This window comes from Oryx dammah, unplaced genomic scaffold (assembly GCF_014754425.2).
Source record: "Oryx dammah isolate SB20612 unplaced genomic scaffold, SCBI_Odam_1.1 HiC_scaffold_16, whole genome shotgun sequence".
NCBI classification, from domain to species: domain Eukaryota; kingdom Metazoa; phylum Chordata; class Mammalia; order Artiodactyla; family Bovidae; genus Oryx; species Oryx dammah.
The window spans coordinates 1,715,463-1,740,625 of NW_024070200.1; the positions used below are offsets into that span (position 1 = coordinate 1,715,463).

Below are 25,163 nucleotides of genomic sequence, written 5' to 3' on the forward strand. Positions count from 1 at the left end.
AATGGCTGTCTAGGGAGGCCTTACAAATAGCTGTGAAAAGGAGAGAGGCAAAAAGCAAAGGAGAAAAGGAAAGATATAGGCATCTGAATGCAGAGTTCCAAAGAACAGCAAGGAGAGATAAGAAAGCCTTCTTCAGCGATCAATGCAAAGAAATCGAGGAAAACAACAGAATGGGAAAGACTAGAGATCTCTTCAAGAAAATTAGAGATACCAAGGGAACATTTCATGCAAAGATGGGCTCCATAAAGGACAGAAATGGTGTGGACCTAACAGAAGCAGAAGATATTAAGAAGAGCTGGCAAGAATACACGGAAGAACTGGACAAAAAAGATCCTCACGACCCAGATAATCATGATGATGTGATCTCTAATCTAGAGCCAGACATTCTGGAATGTGAAGTCAAGTGGGCCTTAGAAAGCATCACTACAAACAAAGCTAGTGGAGGTGACGGAATTCCAGTGGAGCTGTTTCAAATCCTGAAAGATGATGCTGTGAAAGTGCTGCACTCAATATGCCAGCAAATTTGGAAAACTCAGCAGTGGCCACAGGACTAGAAAAGGGCAGTTTTCATTCCAATCCCAAAGAAAGGCAATGCCAAAGAATGCTCAAACTACTGCACAATTGCACTCATCTCACATGCTAGTAAAGTAATGCTCAAAATTCTCCAAGCCAGGATTCAGCAATACTTGAACCATGAACTCCCTGATGTTCAAGCTGGTTTTAGAAAGGGCAGAGGAAGCAGAGATCAAATTGCCAACATCTGCTGGATCATGGAAAAAGCAAGAAAGTTCCAGAAAAACATCTCTCTCTGCTTTATTGACTATGTCAAAGCCTTTGACTGTGTAGATTATAATAAACTGTGGAAAATTCTGAAAGAGATGGGAATACCAGACCACCTGAGCTGCCTCTTGAGAAATCTGTATGCAGGTCAGGAAGCAACAGTTAGAACTGGACATGGAACAACAGACTGGTTCCCAATAGAAAAAGAAGTACGTCAAGGCTGTATATTGTCACTCTGCTTATTTAACTTCTATGCAGAGTACATCATGAGAAACGCTGGACTGGAAGAAACACAAGCTGGAATCAAGATTGCCGGGAGAAATATCAATAACCTCAGATATGCAGATGACACCACCCTTATGGAAGAAAGTGAAGAGGAATTAAAAAGCCTCTTGATGAAAGTGAAAGAGGAGAGTGAAAAAGTTGGCTTAAAGCTCAACATTCAGAAAACGAAGATCATGGCATCAGGTCCTATCACTCCATGGGAAATAGATGGGGAAACAGAGGAAACAGTGTCAGACTTTATTTTTGGGGGCTCCAGAATCACTGCAGATGGTGATTGCAGCCATGGAATTAAAAGACGCTTATTCCTTGGAAGAAAAGTTATGACCAACCTAGATAGTATATTCAAAAGCAGAGACATTACTTTGCCAACAAAGGTCTGTCTAGTCAAGGCTATGGTTTTTCCTGCGGTCATGTATGGATGTGAGAGTTGGACTGTGAAGAAGGCTGAGCGCCGAAGAATTGATGCTTTTGAACTGTGGTGTTGGAGAAGACTCTTGAGAGTCCCTTGGACCGCAAGGAGATCCAACCAGTCCATTCTGAAGGAGATCAACCCTGGGATTTCTTTGGAAGGAATGATGCTAAAGCTGAAACTCCAGTACTTTGGCCACCTGATGCAAAGAGTTGACTCATTGGAAAAAACTCTGATGCTGGGAGGGATTGGGGGCAGGAGGAGAAGGGGACGACAGAGGATGAGATGGCTGGATGGCATCACGGACGCGATGGACGTGAGTCTGAGTGAACTCCGGGAGATGGTGATGGACAGGGAGGCCTGGCGTGCTGCGATTCATGGGTCGCAAAGAGTTGGACACGTCTGAGCGACTGAACTGAACTCAAAATACTTACTATATCCTGCAAATGACCTGCAATCTAAACTTGAATTATGGATAGTTATAAAATGGTGCACTACTTACTGCCACTACGGATGACCTCAAACAGCAAGTCACCTTAGCTTTAAAAGCTAAAAGGACCAACAGGAAGGGTGATTTTTAAGTGTTTTTAATAGGATCAGTAACTCTGCATCTGACCTGTTGACGTCAACAGGGACCACTGTGCTGAGCGCGTGGCCGTGAGGCTGAAGCACAGGTGTGGAGGCCGAGGGCAACCAGACATGCACACGCACACCCGTGCACACACGCATGTGCACTCTAGCTGCAGGCACCAGAGGCCCAGGAACAGTCGAGTGGCCACCAGGGGCACAGGCAGAGTGCCAGGCACACAGCAGGCACGTCCTGGCATCTCACCGAACAAACTACACCGGAAACAAAGCCTTAACTGACTTATCCCCCAAGTAAAACTCGCTCCCCAGACTCCCCCAGGACAGGACAGAGTAAAACGCGCTCCCCAAACCTTCCCCCAGGACAGGACAGAGTAAAACTCACTCCCCAGACTCCCCCAGGACAGGACAGAGTAAAACTCGCTCCTCAGATTCCCCCAGGACAGGACAGAAACATCCCCAGGAACCCCGAGCCCTGCACGGCTTTTCCTCTGTCCAGAACCTCTCAGGAGCAAAGCGCGGACATCTAGGCATGCTTCACGATTCTCCGATGTAACTGGCCAGCTAGCGTTTTCTAAGAAAGGTACACCACCTTTGTGCTCAAACTTCTCTTTACAAGATGAGATGAAAGAGTAACTTGATGCCTGTCAACACCTCCTCTGAATCGCATCCTCACCCTGACTTAAACCCTCGGGGTCTGCAATGCCAAGGCGTCCTGGGCCTCCTGGACTGTGCCCACCACAGGCCACAGACCCCGCTCCCACAACCCTCAGCTCGGTGCCTCTCTGTCAAATGTGGCCCATCCAGCAGCACTGGCACGACCCAGGAACTTGCTGGAAGGGCAAGACCCCCCCGTGTGGCCCCCATCCATCAGAAATGCAGGGACGGGCCCTGGCCCAGGAGACCCTGAGGCCCGCTCAGGTTGGAGAGCCACCTGCCCAGTGAACTAAGATTGTTACTCTTATCTGGAAAGATTACTTTGTCTTATGGATTTGATGGACTAAACCTTCTAAATTATTTACTTTTCAAAAGCTCGGTAAGATGCCATCCCAAGTTACACTGTGTATGAATACTGTTAGTCTGTTCCGATGTGGGCTTCATCCTCATCAGGCCTCAGCTCGGGCTTGCCCGGCCCTGAACGCCATGAATGGGCCGCACCAGAGACAAACCATGAGCTCTGCCACAGCCCGGGACTCGGGACTGGGCTCCGCACTGCAGACAGGCTGTAAGACGCCCAGACCCTCAGGCCTGCCGACATGTGGCCACCCCGGGGGGCGGCCTGTAGACACTGAATGCGTGCTGTGTGGTCCCTGCACGCCTCAGAGCCGGCTGCGGAAGTAGTAGAAACTCGGCAGGCGCCCAGCAAGCGGCTCAGCCCTCCCAGCGGTGGAAACAAGAGGTTCAATCTTCCAAACATCAGAGGGGCAGGCAGCATCCCATCGTGTTAATTCTGGAAATCAAACAGGGGCCCCTCAGGACCTCCTTCCCTAACTGCGCTTGTCTCCTCCAGGCAGGACCACCATCTGCACGACAACCCCTGCGACCAAACCCTGCAGCGGCTTCACAGTGGATGTCGGTGGAGCTCACGCAACTCCCTGTGCAGACGCGGCTGCAGACACTTCTGAGAAGCAGGGCGACGGCAGCATACAGACGTCCGACCATCCCTCTGGCCTCAAAGCCAGTGGGAAGCAAGTCCTCCAGCAGCCGAACCGCGGCGGGTGCAGAGCTGAGGCGGGCCCCTCTCCCCACCAGTGAAGCTCGGGCCCGAGGGTGGGGCTGGGCGACACCAGGGGCCTCGGGACCTGGACCCTCCCTGAGGACGGAGGAACGAGACGGGACATGCCCGAAAGCAAAGGGACCCAGCTTTACATTCCCACACACCACCCAAACGAGCAATGGGTCAGAGTTAATAGCACTCAGCGTGAAATGCTTTAAAACTGAGGCATACTAAGAACCAACATTTACACAGCAGGGACTGTGTTAGGGAGGCTGAGTCTCACAGAGCAGCTCACAGCAGAGCACAGTGCTTCTGGAAGAGGCGCGTCCAGAAAGAGGGAGCCGTCTACACCAGAAACAACCCACACCGTCTACACCGGAAAGAACCCACACCGTCTACGCTGGAAACAACCCACACCGTCTATACCAGGAAGAACCCACACCGTCTACACCGGAAAGAATGCAGAAACCAGGCGGCTCGCCAACACAGACGAGAGGAGGACAGAGAGCCCTTCCCGGGTGACCCTCACGACAAGGAGCACCCTAGAAACAAAGTCCTCTGACAATTTAAAAGCTCTTGTTCAAAAGACCCTAAGGGTCCATCACTGAGACCCTTTTCTAAACGCATGGCAAAAGCTAAGGTTTTTTAAATCTCCAAAAGAAACTCATTATAACAAAAAGTCTTGTCAAACCATTTTCTTCCTACAGTAATACCTGTATGATGGGATTTAATATACTCATAGCTGGCAGTTGATTTCAAAAGATTAAAACTGGCTTTAAAATTGAATAATGCATGATAAGAGAAAAGAAGTTAGTATACTCAGTATTTTAATATTAAATTCTTACTTTTCACTGCTAAGGCTTTCTTTGAACCTGTAATAAAACTAAAGGATTCCATAAATTTCTTTTAAAGCCTTCAGCTCTTTCAGCCTCTACACAGGAAGTTTACCATTATCTCTCAACTTGTCCTGGCAGATAATGAGACTACAGCTACTGAACCTTGCATGGCTACCATGTGGGGCGCAGGCTGGAGTGTGCGCCGAGGCCGGGGTTGAGGAGGGTGCGGGCCGGGGGGCGCGGGGCTGGAGATAGTTACCCGGGGCTCTTTGGTTCACCATCTCGTGAACTTCCTCCCTTCAGCTTCCTAACCAGCTTCTCACTGCTGCGTCTAATTGAAGCCCGGAGTTTGCTAAAGGAACCACTGCGCTTTAAAGGTCCAGGGCCATCCTGAAAGAAACGTGAACAAATGTGAAGCTGCAGGGGGCTCTCCTTCCAAGAATCCACATCACGGTCGACCTGCCGGTCTGTGACCTGCTGGTTAGGATCCCTACGGAAATTACCAATTTACCACGTATGTAAATACACTTCAAAGTCTTCCCATTGTAAATTTCATTAAAGATAACCCAAAGAATATGAAAACTTTTGAACATGAAAAAGCTTATTCAAACAAAAATAATAAAATCCCCAAAAGAAAATTAATTACATTACTGTTTTAAAACAAAAGATACACAGAAAGTCTCAAGGAAATTAAGGCAGCTTCTAGGAACAGCACCAAAATCAAACTCCATGTTTAATAAATATGGAGGCATGGGGTCCACAGAACAGTACAGGGCCCACAGCACTTGGATCTGACACGGGCAGCGCCCTTCCGGCAGCGCCGCCTGCGTGCGACAGACACACTGCCACCTGACTCAGGCTTAAAGGACTGTTTTATTACCTGCCGATTATAAAAGTAGTGGGACAAGGAAACAAAACATTCATTCTATACATGCAACTAAAAACCCTTGGACCTGTGCAGGAAACAAGTGAAAGTGCGCCCAGCTTTCCCACTCTCGATTCAGACATTAATAACTGAAACACGTGGCAGTATCTGGACATGAAAATCAAACACTCAAGAGTGAAAATGTGTACAGAGCAACTTTTATTCTCAGAAGGAACCACCTGGTTAGATGAACAGGAGCCCCATCCCTCCCCCTCTAGAAGCTCCGGCAAGGCCGCATTCCATGAAAAGCGTGAGAAGCTCTACGAGGCAGACAGACACCAAGACACAGGTCAGTTGGAGTGAGTTTATTAGAAGTTAGAAAGACACAAATACACAAATCACTGAACACTTAAAGATTAGTAGAGAAAAGCAGAATTGCCAAAATTCCACATGGAGACTACACAGCAGATTCTACTCGAGCACAATCCAAAGGGGAGCGCCCAGGGCCCAGGGTGGTCCCGCCAGGACCGCCGGGCGCCCGGGAGAGCACATGCCCTACTCTGACAGCCTAGGAGGGTCACGGGCACCGTCATGCCATGGCAGGGACATGGGGGACTACCAACTACCTCTCACAAAGGGGACGGCGAGCCGCGCCTCGTCCTCTAACTTGTGTGTCACACAGTAGGTGGCGTATTGATACAGTCTGTATTACTAAGTACATATCTGGCAAAGCTACATGTATACAGAGATGAGGAACCCCCGACAGGACAGCAGCACCAGAAGGAGTGGCCAGTCAGAGAGAGAATCCTAGGGATGCTAGACAGCGGTCAGCACTGGAGAGAGAGGAGGAGCCCGTCATGCAGGAGACAGCGGGTGTCGCGCAGGGCGGCTAGGCCTGTCAGACAGAAACGGAGAGAGAGCCCGTGAGCGGGCGGAGCGCGCCCTCGAAGCGCGGCCCGGCCCACAGTATTTCTAGGTCACAGCTCCGTGGCGGCATTCCAGCCGCTTCGGTCTTTGGGACTGCCTGCTGCCTGCTCCCGCCAGCCCCGGGTAAAGCAGGCCCTGGGCCTTCTGTAGGCTACCTTTGCTTCATCTACTCATCACGCTGAATCGTCATCAGAATAAAATCCAACAGTTTAGAACATGGACTGGCACCGTGGCAGAAATCTCCTTGATATGCAACCGTGAAACGTCTTTCGAGTTACTGTGCATAAGGAGATTCCGAAATGAAAAGCACAGTGGCCACGGGAAGACCCCACGGTGGGCGAGGAGTGCACTCACGCCAGCCTTGACCCAGGGATCCTGCAGCCCTGCGCTACACAGGGACCCCTGAACTCGGACAGGACTTCCTCTAAAATACACTGACATTTCAGACATTTTAAGAAACACTGGCTTTCAAAGTTTATAGCACATTTTAAACATGCAGTTGATAATCCAAAGTAAAAGTAACTACGGAAGCGGATCTCCGCGGCAGCGCGCATCCTGGTCCTGGCCGGCGGGACCCGCCCGCAGGGACCTGCGCCTGCCCACCCGCGCTGACTCACCATGCGATGCTGAGCAAGTCATTTAACCAGCCCGAGCTTCATCTTTCTCATCTTTAAAATGGAAAAATAAAACTTGTTACCAACTCCCCATCAGTGCTGGGAGGACAAGAAAACATAAGTTCTTGCTGCTCTTCAGAAAAAGAATATTATTAAAATGTTAATATAATTCTGTAAACAGTACAACTTCCGTTCACTTCAAAATTCAGTGCTACACTATAGAGTGTCATTTATAATATTCCTGTCCTAGACACTCGAGTACGGAAGAGTCACTTCACTCAGGTTCCAGAAGTGCCTCTCCCAGACACACACACACACACACTCTCCCCGCCCCCCACAGGGCAGGCTTGGGGGGGGACAGACCTGGGGAGGGGTGCCCACCCTCCTTGCTCTCAGCCCCTGGGACCACCCCCTGGGACCCTCCCGAGAGACCCATCAGGACAGCACCAACCCACCCAAACTGGGCCAGTTTCTACTCAGCACGCACTTGAGGGGTGGGAAGTGGCCCTGCATTCGGCTTGGGAAGCAGTCTGGGTCTCTGTTCTGCCACGGAGAGTGGGCTTCTGAACAGACACCAACAGCACAAGGAAGGGGTCAAGAGCTGCACAGCAGTGCGTATCAGCTACGGACTCAGGTGACTTGGTACTTTTAAACTCTTTTCCTTTGCTATGTTCTCGCTGTCTTCCTAATGTCATTTTTAAAAAATAAAAATTAAACTATTTGTAATTAACAATATATCTCATTCCCAGTAATCCTAGGGAAGAGCTTACTGGGTGAGCAGCTTTTGGAATCATTAACACGGGGGGCAGCCTGACAAGAATGCTGACGTGGAGCGGGGCTCCTTCACAAGGACCCCAGCAGAGCACCTGGCACCCAGGCTGGCGCTCCACCCAGAAGGGAGGCGTGCGGGGTTTCCTGGAAGCCTGGTGGGGCCACTGCCAATGCAATTATCCCTCAGTCACAGCGCAGCCCTGCAGCTCTGCATGGCCCGCTGGGGACCCGGGTCCAGGACTGACCCACGTGGGCCGCAGAGACCCACGAGGCCAGCGTCACCCAGAGAGGGCTTCTGTGCACGGACCGTCTGTGTCTTCAGAGGCAGGACCATAGAGACTTATCCTGAGAGTGACCGCTAGACCTGAAGAGTCTACCTAAAAGCAACGCCTGATGGAGTTACTCTTCCAGGTACTTCAATTATTATCTTTATGGTACATTAAAAAAGAACAGAACTGTACCTCTCTAAACAAATTATCTACCAAGCTGAGAATCTGATCCAGAAACTTAACCGGAATTATTGAACCACGTCCAGCAGGCTTGCTACTCTTGTATTTTAATAGCATACGATTCAGCTGGGTGCTGAGCCAGCCGTGCAGTGTCTTCAGGGGTCGTGGTCATAATCCACTTGTCCTCTCTTTGACTGCCCTTCATGGTCAGAGTTACTTCTGAGTGTTGAGAAGGCCTGGGCCTGGGGCCCTGTAAAAGCCCAAGTGAGGGCTACTCAGCGCTTTCCCTCTGCCTTCCAAACATTTTAAGGAGCACTGAAACCCTTTTGTTTTTGTCCACTTGGCTCACACTTCTTTATTTATTAGGGGACAAATTCTTTTAACCCGTGAAATCCTTTTTTAAAAAATTAAAATCTAACGTAGAACCCCAACATAAAATAAAACCTAAACAGCATTTTCTCATTGTGAGTGTGTACCAAGTCCTTATGATAGTGAAGAAAGAGGCGGCAGGCTCGCAGAGCCTGTGATCTGAAACGTGAAGTTACAGACAGGTCCAGCCTCGGTGCCTGCCTCAACTCTCAATCTATTTCTATCTTTTATCCTGACCGCGTAACACTGAGAAAATCTCAATGCCCACAGGAAAGTGGCTGCAAACAGCAACAATTCTGCATCTGTTTGCCTTGGAGCCCCAGGGAAGCCTGCACTCACGCCGAGATGGCATCAGGCACTTAAACTCACACCTGGGCAGAGAAGGTGGGGACAGCGTGTGTGAGCCCCAGACCCAGGTGACGCTTACAACAGGCTCCTCTGATTCAGCAAAGCTTAAGTTAAAGAACACCTAAGGGTGCATACGGCTTTCTCGCCTCTTCTTAAAACATATGCAGTGAAAATAAAACAAGTCAACTGCTGGGAAAGCAGCATGGCCCCCGAACCTCAGCGCTCCCGGGGGGAAGCCAGTCTGAGAGCAAGGCCCACGGGAGTGGGGCGGTCTCAGCGGGCTCTCACTGTCCCTCCCCGGTGGACTCTCTGCTTACTTGCTGCTTCACAGAAGACCCCATTTGCAGGGGTGGGGTGGGTCCTTATGCTGCCCAAAGTGATTTTAGGTGCTGCACTGGATGACCTAAAATCCAGATTCTTTTCAGCCAATGAACCCACTGCCATGCCAAATGCCCTGGAATGGATTTTGTCAAAGACACAGAGCTGCTGGTGTCTAGGAGTTAAGTAAAAAAGTACCCAGTGCCCACTGTGTGCACGTCCTGAGTGACAGCCTGTCCCAGCGAGCGGAAACATGAGACGAAAGCAGGAGCAGGCAGGCATCCACGACTCTGCATCCACGACTCCATGGCTCACCCCCATGGGGAGTGAGAGCAGCTCTCCTCAGCCCGGGTCTCAGTCTTGAAGACTCTAAGAGAGCCCTGAGGTGTCAATGATTTAATTATCCCATGATGTCACTCAAACATTGACCTAGAAATACTGTCTCAAGAGAAAGCTCCCCCAGAACCTCACTCTGAAGGATCAAACCCCGCCCCCAGCTTCTCAGCACTAAAGGAGGGTGGGCCCTCCACACAGAGCGCGCGGACAGCAGCCAGCGCGGGGAGAGCACGGTACACAGCGCGGCTGGATGCGGACGCCCGCAGGGCTGTGCCCCGGACGAGGCCCACCGGCCCGCGGCCAAAGCACATGCTGATTGGTTGTCTTGGCACAGGAAGAACCACAGCCAGGAAGCTGCCAGATCAAGACAGTAAAAGGCGCTCCCTCTCAAAGTCTGGCCACTAATGTTCTGTGTAAAATGTCAACCTAGAATGCTGACCCTTGCCCACCTGCTACAGTCAGAGAAAATCCCAAACAGATTCAAAAAGACAGACTGTAAGAAAGACCCTAAACTATCTGGCAAAACATCTGCACAGTTGTAACTAGTCAGACTGTATTCTTTATTGTTGTTTAGTCCATGGACTGCAGCCCACCAGGCTCCTCTATCCATGGAATTCGCCAAGTAAGAATATTAATACTGGAGTGGGTTGCCATTCCCTTCTCCAGGGACTCTTCCTGACCCAGGAATAGAACCCAGGTCTCCTGCATGGCAGGTAGATTCTTATCACTGAGCAGCCTGGGAAACCTTCATCAAATTGCATTATATGACTTCCAAAACCAAAAATGAACACTACACCTGACTGTATTAAAAGTAAACTTGCATTCAACCCTCTCCCATAAAAGTGAAATTTCAAAGACACCAGCTCAATATGTTACAACACCTCACTAGAAAACGTGCAGAAGGCCACATGCTCTCTGACAACCCTGGAGAAGAGCAATGGGAAGATGTTCCACGGAGGCAGAGTTTGCCAGGGAGGTGACCAGTGTCCGATGCAGGCACAAGCTTGCAACCCAAAGGCCCCGGCAGGCCCTCCTCCCGGGTATCTGCCAACCTAGGGCCTGAGCCGGCATGTCTTGTGTCTCCTGCAGAGGCAGGTGGTTTCTTCACCACCAGCGCCACGCGGGAGGCCCTGTCCTGTTCTCTTCTACAGACAAGTCCTATTTGGATCATCATCTTCCTTTGAAGGCTTGATTAATTCTAACAAAATCTACAGCAGCCTAGTCAGTGAAATTAGGAGCACTGAAGTTAGCAATGAAAATGGGTTAAGTTAAAAAAGCGAGTTAGTTCTCTGCTGCACTAACCCTAACATTAAATCAAACCAGATGATGGAGGACGCTTTAAACAACCAGGACACTCAGTCAGCATTACGTGCTCAGAAGAAAGCCGACAGCTCTCACAGATCCCTAAAGAGAAGACCATCTCTTCAAACAAGGAACAGACTGCAGTATTAGCAGAAGATTCGAACTTACAAAAGGCTTAATTTGTACTTAGTTTGAGAAAAAGAGGCTGCCTACAGGTGAGCCGGGAGACGCCGGGCCGGGCAGGGCTGGGCAGGCGCGCTGTGTACTGTACTTACCCCGTTCCACTCTACGCTCATACTCACTTCCTCCCCTCCGTCAGGGCCGCTCTCGTACTTGACCACGTCCGCGCTCAGGCTCTCCCGGCTCCGACGCTTCTCCGTGTTCTCAGGGTCGTTCAGCACTTCGGCTACTCTCTGTTTGTGGACATTGTCAAGACCCTGAGAGGCAGGCAGGGGGACAAGGGTTTGACCCATTAGCACTGACGTTTTACTGCAGGTTTCTTTCCTTTTTTAGATTTTTTATTGAAAGATAACTGCTTTACAGAATTCCGCAGTTTTCTGTCAACCTCAACACGAATCAGCCACAGGTACACGCATCTCCCCTCCCGTCTGAAAATCCCTCCCGTCTCCCGCCCCATCCCGCCCCTCTAGGCTGATTCAGAGCCCTGTTTGAGTTTCCTGAGCCACACAGCAGACTCCCGAGGCTCTCTATTTTACACATGGTGATGTAACTTTCCCTGTTACTCTCTCCACGCCTCTCACCTCTCCTCCCCTCCCCCCAGGTTCCTAAGTCTGTTCTCTGTTTCTCCACTGCTGCCCTGTAAATAAATTCTTCAGTACCATTTTTCTAGATTCCATATATATGAGTTAGAATACAATATTTATCGTTCTCTTTCTGCTTACTTCACTCTGTATAATAGGTTCTAGGTTCATCCACCTCATTAAAACGGACTCAAATGCATTCTTTTTTATGACAGTTTTCTTAAATTTACTGAGGTTTGATTTGTGACCCAAGATGTGGTCTATCCTGGAGAACGTTCCCTGTGCATGTGAGAAGGTGTATTCTTCTGCATTTGGGTGGAATGTCCTGAGGATATCAATGGGTCCAGCTCATCTAATGTCTCATCTAAGGTCTCATCTAAGGTCTGTGCCTCCTTATTAATTCTGTGGGCGAGCTGGCCGTTGGTGTGAGTGGGGTGCTGCAGTCTCCTGCTGTTACTGTGCTGCTGTCAATCTCTCCTTTTCATGTCTGTGTTTGTCTTATGCGTTGAGGTGCTCCTGTGTTGGGTTCATCCGTTCAGTTCAGTTGCCCAGTCGTGTCCGACTCTTTGCGACCCCACGGACCACAGCACGCCAGGCCTCCCTGTCCGTAGATATTCACAACTGCTGTGTCTTCCTGCTGGATGGATCCCTTCATCATTACGCAGCGTCCTTCCTTATCTCTTGTCGTCGTCTTTATTCCTTTGTCTGATACGAGGACTGCTAGTCCAGCGTTCTTTTGCTTCCCGTTCGCATGGAGTATGGTTTTCCATCCTCTCACCTTCAGCCTATACATATCGTTAGGTCTGGAGTGGGTTTCTTGTCAACAGCATATATATGGGTCTTGTTTTTGTAACCATTCAGCCATTTTGTGTCTTTTGGTTGGAGCATTTAATCAATTTACATTTATAGTAATTACTGATATATATATTCCTACTACCATTTTCTTAATGGTTTGGGGTTGATTTTGTAGATCTTTTTCTTCTCTTGTATTTCTTGACTGTGTAAGTCCCTTTAACATTTACTGTAAAACTGGTTTGGTGGTACTGAATCCTCTTAACTTTGCTTGTCTGGAAAGCTTTTTATTTCCCCACCAATCCTGAGTGAGACCCTTGCCGGGCCCAGGGATCGTGGTTGTGGATCCTCCCCTTTGAGCTAAGTATATCCTGCCAGTCCCTTCTGGCCTGCAGTTTCTGCTGAAAGATCAGCTGTTAAGTGTATGGGATTTTCCTTATATGTTACTTGGTGCTTTTCCCTTGCAGTTTTTAATATTCTTTTTTTGAGTTTAGTTTTTGTTACTTTGATTAGTATGTATCTTGGTGTGTTTCTCCTTGGGCTTTATCCTGTATGGGACTCTCTGCACCTCTTACGACTTGATAGACTATTTCCTTTTCCATGCTGGGGAAATTTTCAACTATAATCTCTTCAAAAATTTTCTCATACCCTTTCTTTTTCTCTTCTTCTTCTGGAACCCCTATAATTCAAATGTTAGTGCGTTTGATATTGTCCCAGAGGTCTCTGAAACTATCCTCAGTTCTTCTCTTTCTTTTTACTTTATTCTGCTCTTCAGAAGTTATTTCCACCATTTTATCTTTCAGCTCACTGATTTGTTCTTCTGCTTCAGATATTCTACTATTGATTCCTTCTAGAATATTTTTAATTTCAGTAAATGTGTGGTTTGTCTCTGTATATTTATTCTTTAATTCTTTGAGCTCTTTGTTAAGTGATTCTTGTATTTTCCTCCATTTTGTTTCCAAGGTTTTTGATCATCTTTACTGTCATTATTCTGAATTCTTTTTCAGGGAGCTTGCCTGTTTCCTCTTCATTTACTTGGGTTTCTGTGTTTCCCGTTTGTTCCTTCCTGTCTGTAGTATTCCTCTGCCTTTACGTTCTTTTCTTTTTTTTACTCACTGTGTTTGAGGTCGCCTTTTCCCAGGCTTCAAGGCTGAACTCTTCCTTCCCTTCTGTTTCTGCCCTCCTATGGTGGGTCCCGTGGTTTGTGTAAGCTTCGTAGGGGTGAGATTTGTGCCGAGTTTTTTGTTTGTTCTTCCTCCGCTGGGCAAGGCTGAGTGAGGTGGTGGTCCTGTCTGCTGATGGCAGTTTGTTTTTTGTTTTGTTTGCTGTTTAGATGAGGTGTCCTGCGCAGGGCGGCACTGGTGAATGGGTGATGCCAGGTCGTGCACTCAAGTGGCCTCTCCTTTGTGGGAGTTCTCACCACCTGATCCTTCCCAGGGTTAGTTCTCTGGTGGTCTAGGGTCTTGGAGTCAGTGCTCCCACTCCGAATGCTCAGGGCTTGACCTCTAGTCAACCTCCCCTCCTCCTACCAGCACTGTGCCATGGGTTTTGTCTGTGCGTTCACTGGGAAGACACAGCCTCAGAGACCTGTGTGGAGGAAGGCGATTTTCCTCTTGCTGAACTGCGGCACCGGCCTTCTCTGTCCTCCACGCATCCTGGGACTCTGACCTTCTGACTCTAGTTTTGAGTGTCCATTGTGGATTTCGGAGATGACTAAACGTAGTGGGGGGAAAAGCTCTTAAACCTTGGAAGGGAAGTGAGAACAGTGATTCTTAAGAACATGCAGACTTGTACGTTTCACCATACATAGATTTTTACCTCAAATTTTAACACACTACGACTGAATATTGAGCTTCAGGTAAAGAGGTGCATGCACAAGTATTTAGAAGGAAGTGTACCGAGGTTACACCTTTGAAAGGCGTCCGGAAAACAGGCCTGAAGGACGGATGGGGAGAGACACTCACGACTCGGTCTAGCTGGTGAGCGTGCGGGGATGATGTCTGGGGAGTTTCATCGCGAAGTGCTGGGGAAACACCCAGAGGCTCTAACACTTTAACACCAACTGCTTGGTGTTCCGCAACTCCAAAGTAAGTACAGGGTGAAGACTCACGGATTACACTGTTCTCAGTTCAACGCTTTAAGAAATTAGCCCCTGGCTTATGAAAGGCATTGTCAGGGCAAACTCTCCAGCTCCTGAGAGAAACGGGGACGCACAGGCCACGCACCCTACCCTCAGGATCACCCGCGCACACCCAAGTGCAGCTCCCCGCACCAGCGCCTGGCAGCAAGCTTCCCACGTGTGCTCCAGGGCCACCTGATGGCCAGGTAGCACCCGCCTGATGTTCCAGATGGAACTTCCACCCAGACGGCACACAAGACACCATCCCTTCACTGACCCTCACAGTTTCCTCCTCGAGGGGCACAACTCCAAGCCAACCACACCGCTGTGACTGCCTCAGTGAAGTGGGCCCTGGCCCTCTTGGCAGGAGAGGCCGTTCTCAGCAAAGCACCGGCAACCCCTTCCTCAAAGGTCTGCAGCTCCGCTCTGGGCTCACGACGCTGCTGGCTAGTGACTCTGCACGGTGCTGGTCACAGCAAAGCCCAAAGACACAGACCGAGAGCCGGAATCCCACGCTGCGCACACCCAGGGCGCGGGCTAACAGTCCCCCTCCGCAGAACACTAGCACCTCAGTCGGAGACCCAGGGAGGGTGACAGGAAGGGGCGCCCGCAGGGGCACAGGCAGGGAGAGGACCATGGACAGCCCCTCTGCCGGGCCTCCTCTAATCCCTCGACACAGAATCTCGAAGGGTAACTTCCACCCCAGCCCAAAAGTCGCCGTAAACCAAGAACTGCGTGACAGACTGCACATGCACCATTCTGGGGAAAAAGCCGCATCAGAAGCCACATCAGCCCCTCCAGTCCTGAAAACAGAAAACAAAGCCTGCCATCTTTATACACGTGCACAGGTACAGTAACACGTTCACCTCTTAACTCTGAAAACTGATAATTAAAGGGCACAAAACAAGCCCTTTCCTTGTATGTACTTTACAAACCGTGTTTCAGCATAACTAAAACACCTCAGTAGATGAAGAAAAGTGCTTCAGTAGTCCTTTTTATTTCCAAATAACATTCCATCGCACGGATATACCACACGGTGTATCCATTCATCTATCGATGAACGTGCAGCTGCCTGGACGTTCAACCTACTGAAACCAACGCTGCCATGAACGTATTTCCTCATCACTCACGGAGGCCATACCTGCCAACTTACCCACTGGCCAAAACGGATCTGTCATCCCAAATCAACACTCTCAGTGCTTCCATGGGGAGTCACTGACACAGGCGGAGTGGAGGAAAACTCAAGTCAGTTGACACGCACATCCGCACTAAGACGGGAGAAGGCGACACTGCTTTCCTGCTGCGTCCCACACTGCCGACAGGGCCCTGCCCCCAGCCTCAGTTGCTCAGAACCGTGCTGTCTGCATTTTGGTTGGTGTGCTGTCTGCATTTTTGTCTGCATTTTGAGTGGTGCTCAGGGGGCCTCTGGACGTGCCTTATGGAGACACCGAGCTCCCATCAGGCAGGAGTCAGTGCTGCCAGCCATGATGTCAACATTACTGAGTCAACAACACACATTAAAGAGGGTGTCTCTGAACAGGAGCCCAGCGGAGACAGGCTGTGCGCTGATCTGGTGACTGACTGTGACCAGCCTCGCAGGAACCTGGCTGTGCCTCCCGGGGACAGGCGTTCAGAGCAGCTGCACGGGACCCGGCGTGGAGGGAAGGGAGCCAGCGGCATCCGCCTCAGCAGCCGGCTGCCCTCTCTCGGGCAGGTGCTGGGGCGGGCGCGCAGGGTTAGGCAGGAGCTCCCGGAGGACCCTCCCAACTGCCCTCTCTGGCAGCTGGGCCGTCCCTGCTGCCACCAGCCGTGCGCAGGGCTGCAGCCCCTGCACCTCCTCCTCGACACCTACTGTTTGGGCTGCTCTTCACTGCAGCCATCCTGGAGGGCGTGAAGCGGCGCCTCGCTGCAGCGTGCACCCGCAGCCCCGACGGCAACCACCTGGAGTGCCCTTCCACGTGCTGCTGGCAGCTGTGAAGCATCTTCAGAGAAACGTTGATCTAGGGCCTGTGTTCACTTCATCGTGAGCTGCTCCTCTTCTTCTTCTACGTTCTGGATGTTAGGCCGCGTCAGAGACGTGGTCTGCAAACCCATCCGCCCACTCTGTGGGCGCCCTTCTGTTTTCGTGACAGTGTCCCCGAAGGCGCAGGCGTTTCTGACTCTGGGGCTCTGACTGGCTTCCGCTCCTGCAGCCTGTGCCTGTGGTGCCATGCTGACGTCACTTGAGCAACCCAAGTTTATTTGTACAAGCTAAAACAGTCAATGTTTTCTCTCTCTAAACCAGTGTTTCAACAAGTCTCATGAAACAGAATCAAACTCAAAGCTACAAGCAGAAGGCTGCTGACTGACCTGTTTACGTGACCTCATAGCTGCTTCTTCCAGCGTTTCTGCCGCTTCAAATTTGCCTTGACGTCTGTAAAGTGCCCCGAGGTTTTTTAAAGTAGTTGTGACAGTTGGACTGTAAGAAAGCATATAATTCACAAACCGATTCAATGCCAAGTTTCAGAGCAGCCACAATCAACAGCACCTAATCTAAAGGACAAACACACTTAGATCTGGCCAAAGTTAAATTTCTACAGTACTTTTTAGCTGTGAAACTCTAAAAGGCTCTTGTAATTCATGCATCCCCTCCCTACGGCACTGAGGCCTGCGGCTGGTGGGACAAACCCCAGTGCTCTCTCCGCTCACACAGCCTACTGGGCGTCTCAGCAGGAAGGTCTGCACTGGGTCTGTCTGGAGGCCATCGGCTTTCCCCGGAAGCAGAGCTGACTGTGCCAGGCAGCGCGGAGGACACGCACTCTAGCGCTGCCGTCCACCCTCCCCCTTCCCCTTCAAGGAAGGGGAGCAGAGCGGAGCCAAAACCATCACCGGCGGGACCAAGGCAGAGAATGACGGCTGTGTGTGCAAAAGAAGACCAAGCGGAGTGACACAGATGGCACTGCTGTGCTGCTCACAGAGCAGCCTCGTCAACAACGAGAAGTAAACCCAGCTCACGTCACTGCAGATATGCTCCAGGAGCCTTTTCTCTTATCGATGACAGGAGCTTTAGAAATAAGCTGGGAACTCCCTGGTGGTCCAGTCAGGGGCTAGGACTCTGCACTCCCAACGCACGGGCTCTGGGCTCGATCCCTGGTCAGGCAACTAGACCCCCGCTGCTGCACTGCAACTAGGTCAGAGGGCCACAACTAGAGCACCTGTGTGCCGCCAAAAGACACTGCAGGGTACAAAAGAGACTCCATGTGCGCTGCAACTAAGACCCAAAGCAGCAAAAAAGAGACCATCAATAGTTTTAAAGGAAGAAATGATGAAGCAGCTATACTCCATGTTTTCAGACAGTTTACACAGTACTGGGAGAAAGCACGTGAAATTCAGAAATTATGGTTTAAGCGCTGGAGTCAGAGGAGGGATATTTATTCCAAACTAGGAGTTCAGAATAAAAGAGCTTTCCTGAAATAGTAACAGGAGACCACCTAGTCAAGGCTATGGTTTTTCCAATAGTCATGTACAGATGTGAGAGATGGACTGTGAAGAAGGCTGAGCACCAAAGAATCGATACTTTTGAACTGTGGTGTTGGAGAAGACTCTTGAGAGTCCCTTGGACTGCAAGGAGATCCAACCAGTCCATTCTGAAGGAGATCAGCCCTGGCATTTCTTTGGAAGGAATGATGCTAAAGCTGAAACTCCAGTACTTTGGCCACCTCATGCGAAGAGTCGACTCATTGGAAAAGACTCTGATGCTGGGAGGGATTGGGGGCAGGAGGAGAAGGGGACGACAGAGGAGATGGCTGGATGGCATCACCGACTCGATGGACGTGAGTTTGAGTGAACTCCGGGAGTTGGTGATGGACAGGGAGGCTTGGCGTGCTGCAATTCATGGGGTCGCAAAGAGTCGGACGCAATTGAGCGACTGATCTGAACTGAACTGAACTGAATGGGAGACTAGTAAACTGAGTCTTAGAGGATAAGTGAAAGTTAAAACAGGAAAAGACTACAGACAAGAAAAGCGTTCCAGTCAGAAGAGGAAACAGCACTGGGCCAGGCTGGCGGGCTGCTGGTAGAGGAGCCACGTTGCCCTCTGCAGACAGGAGGCCCGAGGCTGCAGGAGATGGGCTGTGCACCTGGACACAGCTGCCAAGTGGGGGCTTCGCAGGGCTGCCGGCCTGTTCCTGCGAGTCCAGCCTATGGCCTTAAAGGCTATGTTTCCGCTTAGCCATCTCTCCTTCTGCAACCTGGGAGCTAGCCTTAAGACACAGCATTAATGAACAGGGCCCATGTTTTTGCCCATGGGATCATATTAAGGTGGGTTTTGTATAAACTCTCACTTACAAAGTTACGGAGTTTTTCTGGAATCTGGGGCAAATAAGAGCCTGTACAGCCACACCACCTTGAGGAACTTTACACACGAGGTGGTTTACACGCTGCCCTTGAAGCACCAGCGCCTCCCACAGCTGAGGCCTGTTTCCCAGGCAAGCAGACGCACCTGTCAACTTTGCAGGCCTTGTACCAGCCACCATACTCTCCAAAAGACGTCCCATCCTTCTGCTTTCCCTAAATTGCAACAAAGAATTTCAAGTAGATAATTATCAAGCAACATATTCAGTTTAGAAAACTTCACAAAATAATGTGTTCTTACTTTGCATTCTTCTCTCTCCTCAGCATGCATCCAAATGGGCTTATTTTCATCTATGGAAGAAAAAATAACATGCTATGAATTGAGGCATAAGAGAGTCCACTACATAGAAGTTGTCAAGTTCCAGCGTTTGCAAGGTTTCCGTTTTGTTTTCCATATGATCCTTCGCAGATATTACTTTTCACAACTAGGACAGACTAGGCTTCACACTGGAGAATAAGGACTCTGACGGCAGAACCAGACCCAAGAAACAAGGAGGAAATGGCCATTTACACCCCATTCTGTGAACAGAAGACATGGAATCAAAGGTGCCTACCCAGACAGGGAGGCTACTGTCAAAAACACGGACACACACTTGAGTCCTTGAAAGGAGACTTTCTGTTGTTGTTCGCTGACTTGTTTCTCCAAACATTTACTGAACGCCTACTATTTTCTGAGAGCTGGGGATTCACAGATCCTAGCGAGCTGCAGATGCTGTTCAACTTCCCTCAACACAAGCCAAGCTGAGTGTCTACAGCAATCCTGACCTAGCGCGTCTGGGGTTCACAGCTCCTCTGCTCAGGTTCCCAGGGCGCAGAGTCTTTAGCAGAGAGAAGGTGTGTTTCTTTGCAGGCGTCTCCCAGTGGAGCTTGGGTAAAAACCCTATAAGGAAACTTTCAATGCTAGAACCTTCACATAACACTTGAGACCATTTAGAATTTGAGAAACCCGACATTAGACAACGTCCAAGTAGTAAGATGTTGAGAGAAAAAGTGAAAAAACTACACATCAATATTCCTTTAAATGTTCCTTAACTTTTGAGAATGCTGACACATACCGTTCATCCAAAACTTCCAAACAACTAACGTACCGCAACACAGCAAGCAAGCAGTCTTGCAAGTGAAGGTTATGGCCTGAAACATGCTAAGCTGTCAGCATAAAGGAAAATAATTGTAGATTCGACTCTATGTAAAGTGTCGTTGCAACTATACAAATCGGTAAGGAAAAAAGGAAGGAGAGACACTAAAAACAGTGAAAGACATATCTGGGTAATGAAATGACAGAGATTCTCCTATTCCCGTCTCTGCACTTATTTTTGACGTTTCCCACAATGAGGACATATTTCAGGCTCCGGAGAACAAGACCTGTGTCCCCACCCAATCCAACCACTCATAACTTCCCGATCTGGACAAAGCACTGAGCTGCAGGGTCCTCACTCCTAAAATGGAGTAAGGCGTGACGCACTTCACAGAACTGCTAGGAAAAGTAACATTACAACTTTCAACTGCTTTCTTTTTTCACTGAGAGACTAGTGTACGTGGTTAACTATTATGATGATTATTTGGCATGTCACAGGAGAAGAGTAAAACTAGTTTTAAGTATTGGTTTTAAAAGAGTGAATGCTTGCACAGAAAAGGAAACCATGAACAAAATCAAAAGTCAATCTACAGAGTGGAAGAAAATATGTGCAAAGGACACAGCTGACAAGGGATTAATCTCCAAAATATACAAACAGCCCTCACAACTCAGCAACACAAAATAGAACAAGCAACCCAATCAAAAAATGGTCAGAAGACCTGAATAGACATTTCTCCAAAGACGACATACAGATAAGCAACAGGCACCTGAGAAGACGCTCAACATCACTAATTATCAGAGATGCGCAAATCAAAACTATAATGAGGTACCACCTCACACCTGTCAGAATGGCCATAATTAAAGTTTACAAACTAAGTGTTGGAGAGGGTGAAGAGAGAAAGGAAGCCTCCTGCCCTGCTGGTGTGAATGTAAGTGGGTGCAGCTGCTACAGAAAGCAGCAGGGAGGTTTCTCAGCAAAGAAAGAGTTACCCGCCAGGTAACCCGTGACCCGCCAGGCCTCGCCTCGGCCCACGCCCAGAGAGGATGCCGCCGCAAAAAGACACAGGCACCCCCCCGCTTAGAGCCGCACTTTCACAGCAGCCAAGAGCTGGAAACAAACCACATGTCCATCGACAAATGAACGGATAACATGTACACAATGGGATACTACTCAGTCATGAAAAAATAAAGAATGAAATAACGCCATTTGCAGCAACATGGACGCAGCTAGAGCAGATCATACTAAGTGAAGTCAGGAAGAGAAAGACGAGTAACACGAGATGCCACGTGTATGGAGAGTCTAAACTACGACACAAGGAGCCTACCCATGACTCAGAGACAAGACTCGGGGACAAAACAGACTGGGGGCTGCTGGCAGGCGGGGGAAGCGGAGAGGAAGGCCCGGGTCAGCAGATGCAAGGATCGCACAGAGGATGGGCAAACCACGAGGCCCTGAGCAGCACAGAGACAGTGTCTTGAGATAAACCACAGCGCAGAAGACACTTTAAGAAGAATGTACATATATTCATAACCAAATCATTTTGTTGTAAAGCAGTAATTAACATTTTAAATCTATACTTCAATTAAAAAAATAAAGCAAAAGAAAGACAGTGAGACTAGCCAAGGAAATTCTGCACAGGAAGATTAATCCGAGAGCCCTTGACACATCACACACTCTACCTTCACCCCTCCCACACCTGCTTCACTTCAAACCACAGCACCCAAGGTGTGTGACTGACACAAGCAGCAGTGTCTGCATCAGTGGAAAGAAAGAGTTCAACACAAAAACCACCCCCACCATCAACAACAGCAGGAAAACCACTGACTTGATGAAGAATTCAGAACATGACCAGCAAGACCTTAAGACTTAGTGGTGGGAACAGACGGATTATTCAGTCAGGGGTGCTGGCACAAAAACTGTTTAAATATCTGAAAAAGTATTTTAAATCTCAATCTTTTTAAAAAAAAAAAGACTAAACAGGATTTAAAACTTACTGACACTGCAGTATTCTTGCCTTAAGAACCCCATGAACAGTGTAAAAAGGCAAAACGCCATGACGCTGAAAGATGAACTCCCCACCTTACTTATTGGGTCAGTAGGTGTCCAGTAAACTACTGGAGCTCAGTGGAAAAATGACTCCAGAAAGAAAGGAGAGATGGAGCCAGAGTGGAAACAACATCCAGACGCGGATGTGACTGGTGGGAAATCAAGTCCAATGCTGTAAAGAACGAGACTGCATAGGAACCTGGAATGCTAGGTCCATGAATCAAGATGAACTGGACGCGGTCAAGAAGGAGATGGCAAGAATGAACACTGACATCTTAGGAACCAGTGAACTAACATGGACTGGAATGGGTAAATCTAATTCAGATGACCATTATATCTATTACTGTGGGCAAGAATCCCTTAGAAGAAATGGAGTAGCCCTCACTGTCAACAAAGGAGTCCAAAATGCAGTACCTGGGTCAATCTCAAAACACCAGAATGGTCTCTGTTCGTTTCCAAGGCAAACCATTCAGTACCCCAGTAATCCAAGTCTATGCCCCAACCACTAATGCTGAACTTGAACGATTCATGAAGACCTAAAGACCTTCTAGAACTAACACCAAAAAAAGACGTCCTTTTCATCATAGGGGACTGAAATGCAAAAGTAGGAAGTCAAGAGATAGCTGGAGTAACAGCGAAGTTTGGCCTTGGAATACAAAATGAAGCAGGCCAAAGGCTAACAGTTTTGCCAAGAGAACACACTGGTCATAGCAAAAAAAACTCTTCCAACAACACGAGAGACAACTTTACACATGGACATCACCAGATGGTCAATATTGAAATCAGACTGATTATATTCTTTGCAGCGAAGATGGAGAAGCTCTATACAGTTGGCAAAAACAAGATCAGGAGCTGACTGTGGCTCAGATCATGAACTCCTTACTGCCAAATTCAGACTTCAACTGAAGAAAGTAGGGAAAACCAGTAGGCCATTCATGTATGACCTAAATCAAATCCCTTATGATTACACAGTGGAAGTGACAGATAGATTCAAGGGACTGGATCTGATAGATAGAGTGCCTGAAGAATTGTGGATGGAGGTTTATAACACTGTACAGGAGGTGGTGATCAAAACCATCCCAAGAAGAAGAAATGCAAAAAGGCAAAATGGCTGAGGAGGTCTTACAAATAGCTAGGAAAAGAAGCAAAAGGCAAAGGAGAAAAGGAAAGACACACCCATTTGAATGCAGAGTTCCAAAGAATAGCAAGGAGAGATAAGAAAGCGTTCCTAAGTGAACACTGCAAAGAAATAGAGGAAAATAGCAGAATGGGAAAGACTAGAGATCTCTTCAAGAAAATCAGAGATACCAAGGAAACATTTCATGCAAAGATGGGCACAATACAGGACAGAAATGGTATGGACTTAACAGAAGCTACAAAGAAGAAGTGGCAAGAATACACAGAAGAACTGTTCAAAAAAGGTCTTAATGGCCCAATAACCATGATGATGTGACCACTCACCTAGAGCCAGACATCCTGGAATGCGAAGTCAAGTGGGCCTTAGAAAGCATCATCACAAACAAAGCTAGTGGAGGTGATGGAATTCCAGCTGAGCTACTTCAAATCCTAAAAGATGATGCTGTTATCATCACAAGGAGACTCAATATGCCAGCAAATTTGGAAAACTCAGCAGTGGCCACAGGACTGGAAAAGGTCAGTTTTCATTCCAAACCCAAAGAAAGCCAATGCCAAAGAATGCTCAATATTCTCCAAGCCAGGCTTCAACAGTACGTGAACTGTGAACTTCCAGATGTTCAAGATGGATTTAGAAAAGGCAGACGAACCAGGGATCAAACTGCCAACATCCACTGGATCACTGAAAAAGCAAGAGATCCAGAAAAACATATTTCTGCTTTACTGACTATGCCAAAGCCTTTGATTATGTGGATCACAACAAATTGTGGAAAATTCTGAAAAAGATGGGAAGACCAGACCACCTGACCTGCCTCCTGAGAAATCTGCATGCAGGTCAAGAAGAAACAGTTAGAACCGGACATGGAACAATGGACTGGTTTCAAACTGGGAAAGGAGTACGTCAAGGCTGTATATTGTCACTCTGCTTATTTAACTTATATGCAGAATACATCATGTGAAATGCCTGGCTGAATGAAGCACAAGCTGGAATCAAGATTTCCGGGAGAAATATCAATAGCCTCAGATATGCAGATGACACCACCCTAATGGCAGAAAGCGAAGAGGAACTAAAGAGCCTCTTGATGAAAGTGAAAGAGGAGAGGGAAAAACTCAACATTCAAAAAACTAAGATCGCAGAATCTAGTCCCATCACTTCATGGCAAATAGACTGGGAAACAATGGAAACAGTAACAGACTTTATTTTCCTAGTCTCCAAAAATCACTACAGATGGTGACTGCAGCCATGAAATTAAGACACTTGCTCCTTGGAAGAAAAGCTATGACCAACCTAGACAGCATATTAAAAAGCAGAGATATTATATTACTTTGCCAATAAAGGTCCCTCTAGTCAAAGCTATGGTTTTCCAGTAGTCATGTACGGATGTGAGAGATGGACCATAAAGGAAGCTGAGTGCCAAAGAACTGATGTTTTCGAACTGTGGTGTTGGAGAAGACTCCTGAGAGTCCCTTGGGCAGCAAAGGGACCAAACCAGTCCATCCTAAAGGAGATCAGTCCTGAATATTCATTGGAAGGACTGATGCTGAAGCTAAAACTCCAATACTTTGGCCATCTGATGCGAAGAACTGACTCACTGGAAAAGACGCTGATGCTGGGAAAGACTGATGGAAAAAGAAGCAGATGACAGAGAATGAGATGGTTGGATGGCATCACCAACTCAATGGATATGAATCTGAACAAGCTCAGGAGTTGGTGATGGACAGGGAGGCCTGGCGTGCTTCAGTTCATGAGGTCGCAAACAGTCAGACACAACTGAGAGACTGAACTGAACCAACACTGTTGTTTACTGAGGTTTTAGCTATATGTACTAATCTAATCCTATTGGTAGACAAGAATCCACCTCAGTTAGGAGAAATGGATTTCCTGACAACAAGCCACGTCACGTGTTTCATGCTGCACCACAGTAAAGGCGG

At 48.5% G+C, this 25,163-nt stretch overlaps 1 protein-coding gene across 10 annotated transcripts in view; it reads right to left on the reverse strand.

Annotated features, from left to right (window-relative positions):
- Nucleotides 1–25,163, reverse strand: part of KLC1 (kinesin light chain 1) — a 64,310-nt gene that overhangs the window by 6,535 nt on the left and 32,612 nt on the right. For 2 of the 10 annotated variants that reach the window (XM_040256833.1, XM_040256832.1), the window contains exons 9-13: nucleotides 19,217–19,266; nucleotides 19,064–19,131; nucleotides 16,933–17,041; nucleotides 11,214–11,348; nucleotides 4,872–5,002 (exon numbers count right to left, since the gene is read on the reverse strand). In XM_040256833.1, the coding sequence (XP_040112767.1) occupies nucleotides 4,872–5,002; nucleotides 11,214–11,348; nucleotides 16,933–17,041; nucleotides 19,064–19,131; nucleotides 19,217–19,266 (493 nt within the window). Of the gene's footprint in view, nucleotides 1–4,871; nucleotides 5,003–6,017; nucleotides 6,373–7,021; nucleotides 7,073–8,301; nucleotides 8,489–11,186; nucleotides 11,349–16,932; nucleotides 17,042–19,063; nucleotides 19,132–19,216; nucleotides 19,267–25,163 lie in introns of those variants that run through there. The other 8 variants (XM_040256831.1, XM_040256836.1, XR_005723826.1 and 5 more) reach the window with 7 other exon arrangements.